We start from the raw sequence: 21,767 nt of genomic DNA on the forward strand, positions 1-21,767 counted from the left end.
GGTTTTAATGTTGTGGCTGATCGGTCATATAAATTATATATATTTTTTATATTACTCAACTCTCCATCATCTCACATCTCTGACTTCTCTTTCTGTCAGTCTCCCTTTCTTTTCTTTTTCTCTCCCAGATGGCCAGTGTGCACAGCCGCCATAGGATTCTTTGAGACAAGCTCAGCCCTGTTGCTGTGGCAACCAGTGCTGACAAAAAAAAAAATAAAAAAAATTAGGAACCCTGTGTAGGTTATGTGCATATGCCGTGTTTGGCTTTGTATGTGTGCATTTACAGTATATTGTGAATAACGCACATTTTGACCAATCAAATCTTCAGTTCATCTTTTGACATCTTAATTGAGGATCCACTCTACAGAATAAAGTGTTAAATTAAGTGTTAGTTAGCTGCCATCCATCCAACCAGGCAACAGTCACCAGATACCACTGAATCCTTTTCTTATCAGTGTTCATTTAGCAGTCCATCACTTCCTGGAAATGGACGTCGTTCGCAGCGACATGGAGCTCTGAAGGCATGGGAAAAGAGAGATAAAGTTCCACTAGTTTACCAACAGCTGCCATCTAAGTTGTCTTTTAAGCAGTGCTGGTGAGATATGGGGAATTGAAGCAAGAGGTAAAAATACCCAGTGGGCAATTACAGATAGGGCCCAGACAGGAGAAGACACAAACAAGCGCACAGAATCTTTCTTGAGACCATCTGGTGAGATTTTTCTGTGCTTTCCGTTTTGCCTTCTTTTTGTCCTCCCTCGGTTTCATTCTCTCTTCGTGTGATAGCATGGTGGTAATATGACACCGACTAAGTGTGTAGGTTTTCCTCCTATGCCCACAACCATTGTTATGTGCTATTTTAACCATCCAGTGTTGACGTTCTTATGAAACTCAAAGAAAAAAAAAATAAGTCCAGATGAACGGACTGAACAGTTACACAGTGCAAACATTGAATGAGCTAAGAATGTCTTCAAGTGGCAGGAAATAGACATAAGATAAAGAAAAAGCACGACTAGTACAATTAATAATTTAGGCATTATGTCTGATTTATCAGAATTAAGAAGGGGTTCAAACCAAGGACCAGTCTTGAACTTATATTAGTACCAAATTGGTCAGAATTAGTCTAAGTGGGACATAACGCAACCATTAAAAACTGGGATTTGGATTTTCTGGTCCAAGTAGCTTGCTACTCTCCTAGCTGTGCCGTCTATTCCTACAGGCTCCAGTTAGCGAGCCACTTTCCAGTTATACCGCTACTGAATGAGGCAACACCTTCAAATGCTTTGGAAAGGTTATAGATCTAGCTAAAGTTAACATTAGTCAACATAAATGAGGCAGTCTCATCATATTACAGCAGGTGAAACCTTGTCTGGAGGTTGTCCTATCCGGTCCAGGTGTGTGTAGGACAGTCTGTCCCAGTCATAGCTACAGCATATTAAAATGGCACGCCCAAGAACTGGTGTCCAGAGTAACAGATGCCACCAACAATCTCTCCTGAGGTGTTGTAGACTGATCCTTGAAACACCTGTGAAGGAAGGAGGCCACCTGATGACCACAATGAAGTTCTTACGCCTCTGCACCCTATCTCACTTCATAACATTCTCCTGGACACCTTTAGTCGGCACATACCAGTGCATCCCCACTTAAATCATCACCAGAATACACATCAATCAGCCACAACATTACAACCACCGACAGAAGAAGTGGATACCATTGAGCATCTTGTGACAATTCAATGTTCTCCAGGGAAACCTTTGGACCTGGCATTCATGTGGATGTTACTTAGACATGTAGCACCAGACCAGACCAGGCACCCCCACCCCATAGCAAAGACACTCCTTGATGGCAGCGGTCATTCACCCCCCAGCACACACACATAAATGGTTTAGGAACAACTAAAAAAAAAACCAACCCTAACCCTAACCTTTAACAGCACAAGGTGTTGACCTGGCCTCCAAATTCACTAGATTCCAAACTAATTAAGAGTCTGTGGGATGATCCACAGAGGACCCTCCCCTCAACCCACAGGATCCAAAGGCCCCCCACTAACGACATTCTGTTGCCAAACAATATCGATAAGAATATCCCCGGATCAATATTGAAATTGAAAAGCACTGCCGATAGCAATATTGATTAAATGTCAACAATACCCATCCTTCTGTCAGAATCGCAAAAACAACAACTTAATTTTATGAGGAAAAAATAAATTCTTCACCGTCAAAAAGCCTGTAAAGACACGCGCCTGAAATGTCGGCAACAATCCCTCATCGCACAAGAAAGCAGTATGTGTAAATATATGCCTGGGGTAAGTGTCTGAAAGTACTGTGTATTTTTCCATTGTTTGGCATCATTAGAATTTGACTGAGGCACAACAAGGTGGCGCATTAATATTCATTATTTTAATAAGAGGAACAAAGTGTCCTATCTGTAGGGACAAGTGTCACTTTCAGCGGGGATGAGAGGCTTCCTAGATTGAGACGCTAATTTTCGATTCGCGGTACAACACAAACACACGCGCACGCACGACACATTAAAACATGCCACTCAACTGTTCCCTAGATAGTGTCATGCAGACAGAAATCATCGGAGGCGAGAGTTAATGACAGACTAATGACTGTCATTTACCAAACTTGGGAAAATGACTTCATTTTGAGTCCGCCTCAGTTTCTCACTCTTTGTTTATCACCAAAATATTACTTAAAAATACATTTCTACATCTGTACACTTTTATGTGTGTGCTACATTATTTCTGAAGAAATGTGTCTTGAAACAAAGGCAATAGAGAAAAATCCATCTAAATTCACGTTCTTTCGCTACCATATGGTTGGTTTTTAATCTACATATTGCAGGATATGCCTAAAAGGACTTATTTTCTTTTGTTTCTCAGTGCACCATATTACACTACTGTATTATTAAAGTGTGAAATGTAGCTCTGTGACATTTAAACCATACCTTCTGCTCAGAATCCTGCAAGGCAATGTTGCACATCTGACGAACCTGTCAGGGAATCAAGGCTGTCAACATCTGGCTTTAGTCGTCGCACTGACGTACGACAGCCCACGGTACAGGCTTTTTGTTGCATATGCGGGTGAAAATTAGAAAGTGACACTGAAAAATGATTTGGATGTGACGGTGAGTTAAGACTGGCACTGACTATGGCACAGACATGCTGCTGTTTGTCATTTCAGCTAGATGCTGATAGTAAACGGATGATGAAGCTGAAGTTAAATTGTCAGGGCACTGGGTATTTCTATAGTTTATGTGGGATGTTGGATTTGCATGGTTAACATTGAGGGAGGAATACATTTTTGTGCGATGACACTTCACCTTATGAAAAATTATTTAAATTCATCATTTACGTCGGTTAAATGTCCACAATTTTATTCTGATTCCAAAGTAAATTCCAGAGCAGGTGTAATTATATTTGGCCAGCAAGATGACATCAAATGTCTATAAAAGTTGACCCACCAGTATATAGTGTATGCAGAGCCAATACTATAAATCCCAGAATGCTTTGCCCAGTGTGTTGGCGCGTCCAGCAAGATCAACGGTAATTAAAAGGGCAAATATACGATAGTTTGGCGTTTCAATGAAACAGTCAAAGCCTCCATGTTTAATCCTTAGGTTGCTGCAGTTCCTTTCGCATAGAATAGCTTTGATATTAAATGTACTGTTCTAGTGTGTGAATTTTTCCTCAAGTTGTTTTAGTACGTAGGTTCGTTTCGGTCAAATTACGATCATTTTAAAGCGACCGTACGATATTTCTTCATTTCCCATCTGGCAACACTGCCCCTCCTCCTCTGTTGACATTCGTTAGCAACTTCATGCTATCAGTCACTTTGGGCAAATTTAAGCCACCCCTCCCAAAAAATGGCCAACGAAAGATGGAAAACAGGAGCTTTCAAGACAGGCGCACGCATCTAATCAAATAAACAAGAAAGGCTACAGAATGCCACCGATATGTCTTTTATTTTAAATTTGATTTCTCACGTAATTTATAATATTAAGCTTTGCTTGTTCCAGATTCAACGTTTAAGCAAAACTTAAGTTTGTTTCCATACGAAAACGCATATCACTATATGTCTGGAGAGAAGGGAAAACATGCACGTTAGCAGTCGATCTTTCAATAAATATCAAGCCGCCCTCGACTTCGTCCCAGATTTTAACTTTGGCTTACCGTGTACTTGAGTTTGACATCCCTGTCCTACAGTATCTGTAATACAGTAAGGAAGGAATTGATTCCTCTCTCTTGTTTTGGCACTTTCTGTTCAAGATTAGGTAAAAAAGATAACTGATTATCCAGAGCCCACAGTCCAGTTGATTATAACTGAATCAACTGGACTGTGGGCACTGCTGCTGCTACTAGTGTATATTTTTATTTATACATTTTAACATATTGTATACTTTAGATATACCTTCGTACGCTTGTATTTTGTATTTAGTTCATTCATCCATCACCTATAACTGCTTATCCAAGCGTCGAGGGTTGTGCAGGCTGCAGCCTATCAGAACTGGCACTAGATGTGTGACGGGATACACACACACTGGACGGGTTGCCGGTTTCCTGACACAGACACAACAACTGTTCACATTCACATGCACACCTATGAGAATCTCCAATTAACCTAACAGGAGTACCCGGAACAAATAAGTGCAGATATAGGCTCCAGATGGCTGACAGGTTCAAACTCCGAACCTTCTTGCTGTGAGACCAACCGATGCACGACACACAAATCATATGAGAAATGATACTATGCTGCTTTTTAATACCTCTTCCTTGTTTTGCTGCCTTAATCAAATCAACCTAATAAAGCTCTACATCAGTGTTGTGTCCTCTGGGGATAGACACAAACACACGCACAAGCAAGTCGGAAAGGAACTCATAACCTGCACAGGTCAGACCCCCTGACTTCCATACATCACCATGGTGACACAGATGGCTGTGAGGTGCAAGAAAGCAAAGGAAAGGGATGAAAGGATGGAGGAGGAAGGAACAAAGGAGGAAAAACAGAGGCGACGTTAGCAATGCTGATACGCACGAGCACAAAGGCACCCACATGCACATCCAAACCCTGCATTCAGAAACCTGCTGTGCTAATTACTGGGTCCGCAAGTTCTTTAAAGGCCCCTGCTCACCTTGCGTGACCCCTCACCTATTCACACACACGCACGCCGGGCATTGCACACCCTCGCGCTACAGGAGCCAGTGTGTTATGTCAGCACCTGCAGGCTCAGTGGGCGATGCCATGCCGACGGTAATTTGTATTGGCAGCAACCAGCGTGAAGGCAGCGCAGCGATACGTGACCCAGCAGCGTGGTGCTGTCTGGACCGGAGGGGGTAAATGCAAAGAGGGTAGCGACGAGGTAAAAATTAAACCTCCGCGGTCGTGTTTTGTATGTGCCGCGATTGATTAAATGGAACTTTCTAAGTTTAGTTGATCAAATGAATCTACGTTTTAAGAAGTCAGTGCAATTAATTAATTCGAGATCATCCTTGAGTCTTGCTGCGCCTGTTTACTTCCAAATTAAGATTAATGGCCACGTTTTGTCGCAGTGGTAGGACTACTGTTGCCTTCTACATCTTTTCTAGGTCTTCTTTCAGCCCTTGGTAATTTGATTCTCACAGTGGTGTGGTGGTTAGCACTGATGCCTCACAGCAAGAAGGTTCTTGGTTAGAATCCATCGGCCGGCCGGGGCCTTTCTGTGTGGAGTTAGCATGTTCTCCCTGTGCGTGATGAGTACCATCTACGCGTGGCTGGAGACCCGGCGAAGTCTCATGGCGTTATTAACACCCTGGATACTGAGACTGTCCCAAAGTCAGACACCAAGAACATCAAGGAGGAGGAGGAGGAGGAGACTCGCAACCTTATTATTGAGGGCTTCCTGCTTTACACCTATGGACCTTTAATCGACGTGCTGAACCAACGTTTACTTCCATCCCGTACGAACAATGCAAAAAGAGGAGGTGCTCTAGGAACTACGCGGTGCCAGACTCCCCCCTCAGGCCTGTTCGATGGCCACGTCTGGCCCATGTACCTGAAACACAAGAACTATCTCTCTTGTATCTCTCCGGGTACTACCATCGTCCAAAGACATGCTCGTTAGGTTAATTGGTGATTCTGAATTGGCCGCGTGTGAATGGTTGTCTGTCTCTCTGTGTTAGCCCTGCAACAGACTGGCAACCTGTCAAGGGTGTACCCCACCTCTCGCCCAGTGACAGAGGAGAAGCGGTTACAGAAAATTAATGTTGAAATTTTGACTTAGGCATCTGATAGTTTAGTCTTTCCTGTAAGTCCTTGTGCTGCTGCTGCTGCTGCTATGTCACATTTTAAAGTCTCCTTTCGGGAATTTATAAAGGTACAGCTTACCTTAACTTGTATGTATCTCGTTTCCTCCAACCAAACTATATAAAACCAGGTAATCAGGTTCTTCCTCCATCTGTCAAGCTCAAAGCTTCGGCTTCATTGACGGTTAAAGGACAGTGATGTTTTTACAGCCCAATAAAACAGATTTCTCAGCAACTCGAACCTCGTTGAGGTCATTACGGCCATCAAAATTAATGTAACCATCGAAAGGCTAAAGGTAGCGCCATTGCCCTGAAATAAATCAGACAGAGTACAAGCTACTACTTTGGATAACAGATTCCAGATTAATTTGATATCTCTGCCTCTCTCTGGTCCACTCTTACATACGTTGCCTCCCACACACACACACACCGCTGAGAATCAAATTCATTAAACTGAAAAAAAAGTACTTTTGCCCTTGTTCCACGGCCATCGGACATTTCATTAGGCCACCTCATTTGTACGTGTCATCTGCAGTGGCGGCTCTAAGTAAGACTTATAGATGTAACAGAATTATTAACTACCAAAAGGTTGGCCATTCAAATGATGGGTAGCTTCTGCCCAGGAACAAACTGTTCGGCGAAATGAAATGGGATCTGCCAGAGAAATGATAACACACTGTGCACAGTGTGTGGAGTTAAGGTTTCAAGCTAACTGTTACTTTTCGTGAACTCACGGAAAGATCCTGACCTCGACCACACAACGTATAGTGAGACATGGCTTTGACGGTTTTGCAGATTAATACACATTTAAGAGACAGCTTGATGCTGCATGTGTCTAATCAGACCAAAAGGACGCCCTCAGAAGGCCCATGTCCATTCTTAGATGAGTCTCAACTGTTTTGGAGGCACAAGGGAGACCTACACAATATTAGGACTTAATGTTATGCCTGATCGGTGTACATGTTATGCCCCTTAGAAATATTTTTGGAGTCTTTCTAAATTCTTAAACCATTAATAACTGGATGAAAGTCTGATTTTAAAAGCTCCGTACGCAGCACTTTTTAAAAGTTACTTCGTTCACAAATCACTCTGGTGCATAATGAGCAGCTCATCTGCATTTCCTACCCTTGTTTACCCCTTCTCTTTGTTATCTATTCCCAAACTGTGCTCTTCCACAACAGGATCTCACTTACTGTAAATTGTGGTGAACGCTGTTGCCTTGCTGCAGAGGGACTTTAGGATACATGCAGTTTAATGTATCATTCGGTGCAAGGTGTTTCATTACTTCCATACTGTACAGTGCTGCACTGTGCACGGGAAGAAATGGTGCCTGCTTCTGATGAATGCTGTCAGCGGCAATCAGTTCCCCTCTCTCTGTGGCACGCTTACATACATAAACACACAATAAAAAAGCACATGAGCATTCATATGCCCGCACACTGCTCTTATAATCTCCATCTAACACGCTTAAACAAAATCGTGAGCATAAGGAAATAGCTTTTTGGTACATAATCTAATTCACACCATATTTTTCTGACACATACTTCCTCACACACACACACCATCAGTGGGATTTCCTTGTAGGTGCCTGGTGCCCTGCATGCATCACATCGCTCTGTCAACGTGTGGCAGCAAATATTTCAAAGGGAGGAGACGGAGAGCAGGAGGAGGGGGGAGACGGGGGATACAGTTGAGGACAAACCTGCAAGAGGGAGAAGTGGTGGTATAGATGAGCGAACTAGTTCATGAGAGCAGGACGATCTGGTGAGGAGGTAAATTAAGCAATTTTAGCTGGCGAACGGCATTGTTAATGTTTTTTTCTGTTCCATTATGTGGAAACAACAGGAACAGAAACGGGACAAATAAAGAGAATAGCGGCATTTAACAGTACAGCAGGAGAGAGGAAAATGGAAATGAAGCCGTGATTAAGGTCAGGAGAAAGAATATTAATGGGAAACAAATAATATGAAAACAAAACTTAACTGAATACATAAAAAGATTGAAGGCGAGGGGGAGAGCAAAAGAAAAGAGGAAAGGACAGATCCTTGTTAGCGGCCTTTCCACCAGTTTGATGGGTAGGTACAGTTATATTAGCATAATGATTAACAGTCATATTAGCATAATAATTAATACCAGTATTAGCATAAGAACCATGACTGGGAGAGGCAGGGGGAGAGCCAAAGAGACAGCAAGAGAAAGAAAGTGAAAAAAGATGTGGAGAAACTGGAGAGGATAGGAAGAGTAATTACGTACTCTTGATGAACATAATTCCCATCACAATTATTGACAGCTTTGGCATTGTGCAGTTCAGCACGTCTTAATAAATATGTTTCTTTCTTCATCCATGCAGCAGCATCTCCACTTATAAGACAGGAGTGTCACTCAGAGTGAGACAAGCTCCCCTACAGGCTGTAGCCCACCGCTCCAACTCTACACACTACTGTGTGAACGAATGGATGGGTCAGGTTTGAATTCCCCATATAGGATCAATACAGTATAAATTATTATTATTATTTTAAAGCAGATTCAAAGGGGAATTACTGTTTTTTGAAACCGTGACGTTATTTCTGGCATAAAATACGATTGTTTATTCACCCATATAACTTCTGTGTCATTTGCAGTCGTTCGGGAGATATTTAGATCCGCATATATCCATATAGTGGGAGTGACTGGGGCACCGAAACAGCTGGCCAAAGAACGTAAATAACAGGTTACTCCGGACTCAACGGGGAATAGCACTAGCGTATCATAACAAAATATCGGTGAAATGAACGAGTTTCGCAGCAGATAAGGAGTTATTTAGATGCTGCGTTTCGGTGCCCCAGTCACTCCAACTATATGGATATACGCAGAGCTAAATATCTCCCAGTATAAGCTAAAAAAGAAGCAAACAGGAAGTTTATTGCACGACTTTCCATACTTTCAAGGTGGATGTAAATTCCCAGGCTATGCCGCATTTCCAAAACTGGCAAAAAGGCAAGGGGTGCGCAAACTATAAATAGGAGACGTGGCTCTATGAAGTAGTCATTGCCTGACTTGTTATCCTCACTTAGGTAGGAAGAATTAAATAATTTTAACAAAAAAAGACATTTAAACCAGACATTTAAATTGGGTAGATTTAGCTTTGGACGTGCCTGGTCTGGTCTAGGTGGGTGCTACATGTCTATAACATCCACATGAATGCCAGGTCCAAACACTTCCCAGCAGAACACTGGATTGTCACAAGATGGTCAATGTTATTACTTCTCCTGTAAGTGGTCATAATGTTGTGGCTGATTGGTGTACGTCTCCCTTCTTATTCTATTACAATGACAAAATAACCTTTCCAATATCTCAGTGAAGTCTCATTTGGAATGAAAGACAAAGACTAATATAGCTATCTACGTATAAACAATTGTTCATGGTTCAGTAAGACTTAAGGCCATACACATGCCATCTTCTCTGACTGATGCAATTTTCATTTGGGTCAATCAATATCAAATGCAGTGTCTAGTTTGGGGCAATAACTGTAGTTTCCCCTTTGGGTATCAAAACGGTGTAACGTTAATTGCATCATCCTTCAAACCTTCAGCAAAAATAACATTGACTTCAGGCAATAAGTGTTGCTGGCTAGAGGTAAGATGTTGAAAATGAATGACTGCAGACAAAGTGACATTGCTGCGCTTCTATGAGGACCGTTTACGCAACTGTTTTTTTTTTATTTTTGGTAAAATGAGATTGTGCAGTACAGGTAACTAATGGAAAACCCAGTGAGCAATACCAGTGAGGCGGCAGTTATGGTTCTACAAAAGGTACACAGCAAAGGGTGCTAGGGTGACCGCAGTTTGTTATTAATAAATACACCTGAGAGTCAAACATCCCAAGTAGTTGATCCAAACACCGACAGTCACATTTGAAATGTCAGAAGATAAAAAGGAAAACATCAGTGCCGGTCAGGTGAACATTTAGGCAACCCCAGACAAGTTCACTTATGCAAAGTCAGGTAGTATGTTTCATCCTCAACTTTCATTCATTCATTTTCTGTAACCGCTTATCCTCTGGAGGGTTGTGGCCAATCTAGAATCACCAGTGAACCTAACCAGCATGTCTTTGGACGATGGAAGGAAGCCGGAGTACCTGGAGATAATCCACGCAGACACAGGGTGAACATGCAAACTCCACATAGAAAGGCCTCAGTCGGATGATGGATTCGAACCTTGATCCTTCTCACACCACCATACTGCCCCTCGTCCTCAACATCCCAATGTGAAATAAAAAATAAGGTTCTCCAAAGTCTACACCAACCAATAGATGGAGGGCACACAGCTTTATGGCGAGAGCAGCAGCAAAGCACAGAACTGGTCTAGTCAAGTCATATTTGTTAAGCTAGCCCTGAAAGTTGCGTTGTGGTTAATTTACACAAACACGAGTGTTGCCATCGATCTTTCAAATTAACCATCCATCCATTACTGTCACTGATTATCATGTAGAGGGTTTGCCAGCGCCTGGAGCCCATCCCAGTTGACTTTGGGAAAGTGCCAGCCCTAACAAAGAGACACAGAGCACCAAGAGAATACCTATGGAGGCTGCAGAACATGTAAACCTTCTTGCACCGAGGTGACCGTGCACCACAATGATGGCATGCATGATAACCACATATCTACCTCTGACGTTACAACCGTCTATGACCAAATCTGCAAGATGCACTGCCAGCAAAGCATTTTTCACATCATTAACAGCAACACCTGCAGCCAAAGGAAACTCATTTCGCAAATGAAATAGATTTTGTTGAGCAGGGACCTTGTACAAACCCGTCCAGTTTGGCTGCATTAATCCAGTCATCATCAAGTCGCATCACCCAAAAGGATATTTCTCATCTATCCCAGAAGTGTGCGTTTGCATTGTATCTGAATAATAGTGAGCAGCATAGAAAAAAGGGCCAATATGAGGGGATATCCATTACACAACCTGATGCATATGGCCACCCCTCCACACAGACACTCATTAATTAAAATGTAATTATCCTGACAGACGCCACACTTGGAGCTCAAATAAAATTTTAGAGGCAGAAGTCTTGTCCAAACAGCCAATTACAGACGTCAGAGGTCATTAAACCGCTGCTAACAGCCAAACCATTCAGCAGGCAGACGTGGCAGCACATGGCCTCATGGTGCAGAGTGGACCAACTTCTGAATAATGCAGTGAAAACCAGGGAGATGGTAGCGGATTTCTGGAGGTCCAGGCACCACCTGCAGCCCATAACCATCAACGGGGAGTGTGTAGAGGTGGTCCAGACTTATAAGTACCCGGGTCTAAAGCTGGGATTCAAACGGGACTGGTCGACTTACATAGACTCAGTATACAAATAAGGTCAGAGACGTATTTCCTCAGGAGGCTAAGGTCGTTTAACATCTGCCGGAAGGTGCTGGACAAGTTCTAGCAGACTATCATTGCCAGTGCCCTGGACAAGCCGATACAGAAGGCGGGCTCTGTGGTAAGGGCAGTGCTGGAGTCCCTGACATCGGTGGCAGATGCGAGGACCTTGAACAAAATCCAGACCATTATGAACAATGTCCACCACCCTCTACACATCAAGACGCACACCTCCGATTCTTAGCACATGATGAAGATATGACAGACCAATCGGACACAGGAGTAAAAAGGTTTGTTGCTCTATTTTCGTAGGAACCATTCGGTAAATCCAAAAATGACCTTATGAAAAACAATCCCACGCCTAAACTTTTGGACGGATCTATTTACATATTGAATGCAGCCATGTGTGAGTGTTTGAAGCTGAAGATGTCTATGATGAGGGAGTTTGTGTGAAAGTGTGGGCGCAACAATGCCAGTGGCACCGAGGGCCACATGTGTTAGTCCAGAGGAGATTGAAAGTGGATTGGAAACTATTAATCTGACCTTCCCTTCCTATCAGAGTTGGTTTGGAGCAGAATATATATTGACTCTGCATGCTCTGTTTCTCTTCAAGCAGCTTCATTCTCATCTCTCTCTCTCTCTCTCTATGTCTTTATCTCCCACCTTCATATTTTTTTTTTTCCAATTCGCAAGTACCAGGTTTAGAGTAACATTTTACATCTCAGCTTTTGAAATGGTCTCTATTATTCCCTTCCCGCATGCTGCTCTGATTATTCCCTCTCTGTGTGAATGAACTCAGCTGTGTGTCTGCCCGAGAGCTGGTTAACATGATATTCACAGCTCCGCACTCACAGTCCTATTCCCACTTCCAGCCCAGCATCAGTGGAATCACACAGATGTGGATACAATGACAGCACTCCCCTGTGGAAATGGCTTTGTTGTACAAAGCAGGGATGAGAAAACCCGCCGACCACGACGCGTTTGCCTTGATGTTTCATTTCTTTTGCTGCTTTGCCGTCCATTCAGCATGGGAAATGTACACTTTAACAAAAACAAATAGCGATTTCATAGGAAAGTAAGACTGCTGGCAGCAGTATGAATAAGTTATATATCATGGAACCAGAAAACTCAGCTTTATCTAAAGCAGCGGTGTGAAACATGCAGCCCGCGGGCCGAAACAGGCCCGCCAGAGGGCCCAGTCTGGCCCGCGGAATGAATTTACAAAGGAAGAGGAGGAGAAGAAGAAAGAAGAAGAAGGAAGCAGGATGAGAGAAAAGAGGATGAGAAAAAGATGGGTAAGAACGAGCAGAAGGTGGAGGAGGATTGAAAATCAAAAAGAAGGATGCAGAAGAAGGAGAAGGAGGAAGATGAAAAGGAGGAGAACGGAGATAAAAATGAGAAAGAAAGTAGAAGAAAAAGAAGAAGGGGAGGAGGGGGAAGAGAAGGGGTAGGAGGAGGGGAAGAACAAGGAAGAGTATAAGGAGGAGGAGTAGATGTTGAAGGAAGAGAAGAAGAAGAAAGAGAAGGAGGGAGACAAAAAGGAGAAAGAAGGAAGAAGAAGAAGAAGGGGGAGAGGGAGAGGAGGAGGAACAGAAAAAATAAAAAAAGAAGGCGGAGAAGAAGAAAATGAAGAAGGAGAAGGAGGAAGACGAAAGGGAGGAAGAGGAGGAAGAGGAGGAAAAGGAAGAAGATGAGGAGAAGGAAGAGGAGGAGGTTGAAGATGAGAAGAAGGAGGAGGAAAAAAGAAGAAACTGCACCTTAATTGAAATTTTCCATAAGGTACTTCAATCAATGTACTGATCTAAAGTATTCCCTCACTGTTTTCCTGGTTCTTCGACTCAAACTTGAGTTCTTTGTTCATACATACCTTTCCAACCACCACATATGACATAATGCAGCAAAGCTCTCTGCCTTTTTTTTTTTTTTTTTGTAACAAAAAGGAGCGCTACAAATAAACTGTGGCTGAAGGACAGAGTTTGGCCTTTTTCTTCTGTCTAATCAATGCTGCTCCTCTTTAGGTCTAACCATCCAGTAAGTCGGAGGTAAACACAGAGAAAGAAATATATTAAAACCATTTCGAATCAAATTAGTCCCCGTAGTGTTAGAGGGTTGCTAGCTCTGCAGATACCACTGAGAATCTGACTCAGAAACTCCACACTGCCTCGTTCGCTACAGCATTAATTATATCTTTGTAATTTGCATTTTATCATTTTCTAAATTAACACTGTGCTGGAAGCCTGCCATGCCCGGACGTCCCCTGCCCACAATTGTTTTGTTAGGGATAGTCTGTTTGGAGACGCTCCATCTGGATTTGACGCTGATGAAAGATCTGTCCAGCCAATCAAATTGCTTGGAAGAATAGTAACACCAACTGCACACACGTCATTGGTAGGTACTGTTTTTCTCTGTATCGGTTTAAAAACGCCCCATAATGAGATCCAAATGACAAGAACTGACTACTACGTTAATAGAAGCTACTATAAAACACAATTGTTATCACCTGTTACATGTGGAAACATCATTAGTGAATAGTTGTGATGTAAAACAAAATAGCTGCAGGCCTGGTTATTGATATTCAGTTCTTGCTTAAGCTATTCATAGCCTCGTTTGTTGCAGCTACGCTGATTGTGCAGCCACCTAATTGCGAGAGCTGTTGTTTCATAAATTGGCAAAGAGGCCCTATGTGAGAAGTATTCTTATGTGTAAATGCAATTAATGTTCATATAAGCATACGGTACTTATGCTCAAGTGCTCGAGAGAAATTACATCTCTAGGGTTGACAAAAAAAAAAAAATGTTTCAAGTATATACACTTGAAATGTCAAATATCTCCAATTCCAGGGCATGAAATACTCAAAATATATTATTAAGTCCACGTGGATGCAAGTGAATTAGATTGTTGAAAACTGGACTTATAACAGGAATGTTGACATCTGGACATATGGGTATTAAAGTACGTCATACAATCAACACCTTGTGCTGTTCTTCATGTTGTTGTTTTTTTAGCTGTTACTAAAGCGTTTTTGTTGTTTGTGGGGCTGTGTCAGACTGCATCCTGCTGGGGATGGCTGCTGCCATCAAGGAGTGTCATTGCTGTGGGATGGGGGTGCCTGGTCTGGTCTAGGTGGGTGCTACATGTCTGAGTAACATCCACACGAATGCCAGGTCCAAAGGTTTCCCAGCAGAACATTGTACTGTCACAAGATGGTCAGTGTTATTCACTGCAAAATATGAACCATTATACAGTGAGTCTGCTGGCAGTTTATAAGGTACACCTACATAAAATCAATGCAGCATAAATTGATTCAACAACAAGCATTACAAATATAACTTTTACTAAGATAGGGTGAATCAGATGAAGAGAGGAGTAGATTCAACTTTGTGTTACGTTGCACTGTTTTCCAAGGCATTTCAATAAATGTGGCTACTAGGGGTTGAACGACTTCTGACTTTTTTAAAGGCAACACATATTTGGTGAAAGTCGATTGTCACACTTTTACCACAGTAGAAAGTAATGCTTTGCAGCAATGAAATGTATATTCTTCACCTGAATACATAGTATAGCGTCTCACACAAAGGTACCTATGGAGGCTTTACTCTCAGCTCTACCCTAACTTCAGTCTCTCGCATGGTGCATTCACTGACATAAGGACAAAAAAGACGCTCTACAACCACAGCATCAATGTCAACAGAACTGAACATAAACACTTGCAGATGTGTGTAGCCTATACAAATCGGCACAGTCAATAGCGTTTACCAGCGCTTCACAGCGTGTTGTAAGATAGGACAATATAGAGCCCTTTCTGTGTATAGCAGCTAAAGGTCTAATAACTTTGACAATACAATTCACCAACAAATTGTTGATGTGCAGCCTCCTTATCTCCGTTACCACAGGGCGTTAAGTTGTTAATCGACTGCTGTAAAGAGGATCTGGACCGTTCCTCTGCTAGCGTTAGCATATGCCTTTTCAGAGTGTGCACTGCAATAGTACATTTGTTGTATTTCAGACATACATATTTTACATGTCACAGTAGAATGGGCTTCATCTTGAGTGAAGTATTTCCACACAGTTGAGGAACCTCTGCTAGTTTGCTGCAATAACCCACTCGGCGCTTCACCCAGTGGGTCATTCATCTTGATGTACTGCAAATGGTCCTTTAAATTAGCTAAATCAGTTAGATCACTGGTTCGTTTGTCTTTACTTTCTCAAAAGGACATGCAGGCAATTTTTTGGTTGTGCATTAAGTATTGAAGGAACACAGACAAAATGAACCTGGCAGTCCTACTAAAATGAGCAGATGAATCTACTAGCCACGGTTAGCACCAAAATAAAGTGATGTGCAAATGAATGACTGGAGGTAAACGTAAAAATTATGTCTGACAGCGATTTGGAATAAGTGCAGAGCGACAAAAGTTTGATCTGCCTATTACTGCAGATTGCCAGAGGCGGTCGTTTTTTAATGTCGACTGCCAGCTATTCACCTCTGCTGCATTGACAGCCTCCCTCTTTCTCTGCAAAATGACTTAACAGAAGGAAAACTCTGAATGATTTACTGTCTAGAAGTGAGAGAGTGAACACGAATGATTGAGACGGAGAAGGAGGTGGAGGTAGAGGTAAGTGAGCGAGCAGCTTCCACACTACTCCTTAAGCTCTAATGACACAAATTCGCTATATCTATAAAACTTTGAGTCTGTCTTCAGAGCCCTTCCTTAACCACACTCTTTCATTCGTTTTCTACTAGTTCTTCAACTTGAAACCTTGAAAGCTTCCATGCGAGTGACAATTATACCTTTCTTACTATAAGAACTCCCCCTTTCAAGTTGCACCTCGCTCCTTGATTTTGTTTGACTGCCCTCAAATCTTCCACACAGGTCACTGCGGTTCACTCAATTTTTCCATTCCCATCCATATCACTGGAGCTACAATGACCCATCTCAACCTCCCCTGTCTGACTGTTAGTGGTTTGAAGCTAAAGATAGAGATAGAGTTGTAAAAAAATATATATAAGCATGTCTGCAGAGGATGTTATGGATGACAAATCATTTTACAGTGTTTTGGCTGATATAGATAAACAGCCAAGGTATTTACTTCATGCAGTAGAAAGAAGCAATTCATCTGAGACAAGTCGAGGCTGGAGCTGCACTAGCCAAGGATATAGCTGGCGGTGATCATCCAGAAACAGTGACTCGTGGTACATGAGCTCAAATTTCTCTTAGATGCCAACAGAAAGTGAATCATTGTGTTGATACGAGTTTCAGCGTGGGCCTTTTTTTGTTGGACGTTGTCCCTGAAGTCAACTTCGTGGGAACCTGTGTGTATGTTTAATATATAATTAATTAATATTTAATTTATGTTGTTGTTGTTAGTGGCTTTATTTCAGAGGCATTAACGTTTTGTACAGAGTCGGCCTGCACACTGGTTTTGAAACCACGACCTAGACAAGCTAAGCAGATGGCTGGTGCGCAATCCTGGTAGATGTGGACAGTGCAATAATGACTGTGCATGCAGGGCTACTAAAAAAACGAATCTTTCACTGTAAATTGATCACACTTACCATTGACACAGATTGGATCTTCACATAAAATGGCAAGTGGCATTTTTTAAAAAAAATGGAAAATTGCTGTTTTCTCTTAATTACTTAAGATGTAGAAATACTAAAAAATAAAATGTGCCATAAACTGTAAATTGCAAAGTTAACCAACTACAGTTAACTGGATAAGATACAATACGGGGCACATTTATAACATTTATATATTAAAAACTTGAAACTAATAATTACAGGAGACTACATCCACAGATTTTTAAGTTCCAATATGAGAATGGTCTTGTAACTAATACCAACGATGGGCAAAACTATGGCAGTGATGCCCAGGTTTGACATATGTGATTTAACAGGACTTTGGAAAAGAAATGTATTTATTTTGGCTTTCTTTGGCAGCACTTGGTTGAAGTTAGAAAAACCAAGTGCTTTTTGATCAGGTGTTTATACATCCTCCATCCAGCCAAACCACCTCCTAAGAAGAAAGTTAAGTAATTTAAAATTTTAGTCTTTCAAACTTATGATAATCCTTTGACTAACTACATTTCTCAGCAAATTGTAAAGTGAAAATACGAAACAGTGAAATATAAATGTAATTTCTGGGACACAGGCATGTACTTTGTCAATATTCTGTCATATATTACTCAATATTCCTACTGAGTAAAATGTGGCACATCAACACACACATACACGTACAAGTCCAAGGAGTGGACCCGGTGCATTCATATACACAAAGGGGACTTCACTTTCAGATCAATCCACTGCACCGCTCGATGTGAACACACAATGTGAGAAAGTGGACCTGGTCAATACCGGCCCTTTCAGTTTAGGGGTGTTACGTGGACACACACATTTCCGCACGAGTACACAAACCCTGTATTCACTCAGATTTCCTCCCACTGAGTTGCAGTGATTGGATTGAACGCTGAGTGATGGTGAAGTAAAATCCAGCTGCTGTGTGGAAGACCAGTCCCCGTTAGGAGTGCAGCTAGGCTAAGCACCCATAACTGCAATTAAAAGATGATTGTAAGATGATAAAAGAATGGAGACAATGTCACTGTTCTCGGATTCTAGCGGCGCTAAATGTGTAAATCCGCTCTGTTAGTTTGTATGTTCCATCTTACTTGGACAAACCTAACAATAAGAAGCTCTTAAAAATGCTAATGTTGGCACAGACAATTAAAAAGTGACATTTTCAAATGACTTTATCTTGCAAAGCATGGCACTATCAACAAAATATAAGCTAAACTAGCATTGAATGCTACAAATATTGTACCTCAGGTGTGAATGCAGTGCTCATGTGAGCTAGCCACGTTCAGTGTTTTGTCGGGCGTTGTCTTTACAGCAGATCAGCCTGCTGTTCATGCAAAGGGCCCAAATAAATAACTCGCTGCTGAGATCATATCTGTAGTTCTCTCACATAAATATATGACCTTTATGCATAATTACCTCAATTTCACCACAGGGATGCAACAAAACCTGTTTTTTTACTGTCTGTCTATCTAAGCATGACACAAAAGCTCAGTGTAGTGGAGAAAATTATACTTAATTCATTTGTGAGCTTTTCAAGGAAACACAGGAGACGAGAGAGGAATACTTGTAACAGAGACGTGGAAAGAGAAAGACTGAAAGAGGCCAGATTCAAGACATCAAGACATCGGAGTGTGATCAAAGAACACACTCCGACTTCTTTTCTCAGATTTTCCTTAGGAGAACGTTTCATTTAGACCCAAATGAATGACACGGCTCTTAAGCAACCCCGACTACTTTGCTTTGCATTCTTTCTCTCCGTTTTGTAATAAAGTCACGTCACACGCATTCAGAAGTCCATGCGATGCTCGCTTAAAATAAGAAGCCAGATCTACAAAGAGAATATTTCTTGCAGTAGCATTTTTTGTCAGCGTCTCAGACAATCCTGAAATCGGCTTGAAGGAAATGCTGTTATACCGAAAAAAGGTGCATAATAAAACTGCAAATATAAATAAAAGTACACAGACATGCATGGATACTCTATTTAACGAATGCCTTCTCATCTTTATACATATAACTACTCACAACATCTAACTATCTACTGAAAATCTGCCTCTTTTCCTTTGTTTCTCTCCATCCTTTCAGCTTTGGAAAGCAGGCCTGGGACTGGAGGGTCACCACTTCATATCCCAAGACTTATAGGAAGAAATATGTCGTGTTACAACAATAATATCGTGTTCGTGTGCACACCAATGGAAGGGTTAAATGCAAGTGCGTAAAAGCAGACAGATCTCCGTCTCTCCTCACTACCTTTTTTTTTGTTTTGGTCCATCTCTGCTTCGCTGATTTTCAACCGGTCAGTCATTTATCTGCGTTTCCACTCTTGTCATTCTCGGGTTTCACACTCAGCAGCACTGCTACCGCTATGTCAACTCTGTATTTGCAGAGTTGTGCGCGGGAGTCACACATCACCAAACTGTAAGCGGTTCTCTTGAGTAGCTTGAGAAGTTGCTGAACCTGGGGGACAGCTAACACAGCTAACATGACTGCCTGTACAGTAATATAGCACTCCTGTTTTCTCCTACACAGGAACAGCTATAATTTGAGTGTGTTTATAGCTTAATAAGCTAAGTAACGTGAGCATGGAAAAGCTAGAAACCTCTAAATAAAGGTATAGCCATTCATTTTAATTACTGCAAACTGTGGCTTGCTAGATCTAATTTGCAGCCCATCTAAATTAATTTAATTTAATCAATAAATCAATGCACATGCACAGATTTTCAGCTATCAAGACAGAGGTGCACCTTCGTCCAGCCTGGTATGGCTGTTTGGTAGATGTAGCATTTCTCTATGTGGGGTCTGTTTTGGAATAATTGGTGCAAAAGTTTCAGTAAATCTGGCCCTTGGTGTTATCTGTACTTATTAATACCTTGACTCTGCTCCATCACCTCTTGCACCCTGCCCCACTATGGGATGCAAGTTCAATGAAATAAAAATGCAACCAAACAGACATTCAGCTCGGATCTGGGGCTGCCGTGAACATATCAGTTGAGTTGAAATATCCAAAAGCCAAGGTTTGCATCAGTTCACGGCCGAATCCATCACTTATTAATGGAAAAAATACACTTTGATAGAGGCTACAGCGTTCCTAATGGTTTCATTATAGCCGTGAAATCGAAGGTTAGTGAATGATTAAATGGCAATATATGATTGGAATATGATGTGATGTGAGAAGACGGCACCCCTGGAGGCAATGCACACATTTGCACTTTCATCATGCACTGAAAAGGATATGGGCTGGAGACCATGCGGATGCACAAGCTGCGGGGACACGTCGTCTGCTTGAGGCAGAAGAAGACCACTGGTACCAGCTCAGGGTAGGGCACCACCAACACGCTGGTGTCACTGCTGCCATCATCATCCTCCTCGTCGTCGTCCCCCTCACACTCCACCTCCTCCACCACCTCCTTCTCCACCCTCGCGTCCTCAATAATCCCCTCCTCCACTATTTCCATCTCTTTCGCCTCCTTTTCCACGGGACACGGCCGGCGGTGCGGGGAGGGCCTGCGGGGGGGCGAGGTAGAGGCGGCATCGCTGCCGACGCCTCTGACTATGGCGGTCGTCACCCTGGAGATTGTCGCCGCTGACGGTGTCGCTGCTGTCGGTGTTGCAATGCCGGGGCCCTCCTCCTCCTCGCTCGTCATGGCCACCCAACAGTCTTGGATGAGAGAAGCAGAGCAGACAGAGGGAGAAGAATTTAAATTCAAACTTGTGGATCAGGATTATTAGCAGTTGGCTTACATTTACCCCAACCAATAAGATAAAGCCAAAACAAAAGGTTATTAAAAATACCAACACTGAGTCATCTTATGAAAATTTACAGTAGGAAGAGGTTAAGTGCATGCAGAAAAGGGATGCTAACATGCTTCTGTCCATGGATTAATCACTATAAGAAACAAAATGTGGGTGTTAGTGCAAGCCGAAGGTCCCATCAAGTGTCAAAGTCATAAACATCCACACCTCCTCCCTTTAGATGCATACATACTGATTTTAAAATACAATTTTTAATGCAAAACCAACTAGATCTTTTCTTCTGCAGCCTTGTTTCATTTGAAACTCTTTTGTTCTCACATCAACTGGGCAGAACCTTTTTCTCGTCTCGTGTCCGGCAACTGTTCTGCGATTGGTAAGAAACTGGAGTGGGTGTGGTTAATGAGGAAATGCTAGCAGCCACTCTGTGAGCTCCCAGATGCTAATATTCGCAATGTGACCGCTAATCTCTCCTGGGTGTAGATCTGCGTATCGTGTGTGGGTGCCTGCTGAATGAACGGTGTGATCCGACGTTGTCCATCTCACGCAAACCTTTTCTTGTTCTCGCGGCCCTAAGAGCGAGAACAAATTCCTCGCTTCTCGCGGAGTATGCAACCTGAGCATCACAACTGGGGCGTGGTGAGGAGCGTGACCGAAAGCTGTCCCCTCCGCTGTCAACATTTAAAATGAGGAAAAAGTCTGAGACAGAAAGTTGTCTCCTAGTTCAGACACCCAAACCGTGTTGTAATTCTGTCGTATTCCCAGTGTAGTTGATGTCTTTTCATTGTCAGACAATGAAACAAGTGTGAAATA

At 42.3% G+C, this 21,767-nt stretch overlaps 1 protein-coding gene across 1 annotated transcript in view; it reads right to left on the reverse strand.

The window, feature by feature from the left end:
- Positions 1–20,848, reverse strand: part of cacna1ib (calcium voltage-gated channel subunit alpha1 Ib) — a gene marked incomplete at its 5' end in the record, with an annotated part of 169,963 nt that extends 149,115 nt beyond the window's left edge. Inside the window, one exon of the mRNA XM_084573466.1 lies at positions 20,427–20,848. Within this exon, the coding sequence (XP_084429592.1) occupies positions 20,427–20,848 (422 nt within the window). The remainder of the gene's footprint in view (positions 1–20,426) is intronic.
- Between the last annotated feature and the right edge of the window lie 919 nt (positions 20,849–21,767).

This window comes from Chelon labrosus, assembly GCF_963514085.1.
Source record: "Chelon labrosus genome assembly, chromosome: 2".
NCBI lineage: Eukaryota > Metazoa > Chordata > Actinopteri > Mugiliformes > Mugilidae > Chelon > Chelon labrosus.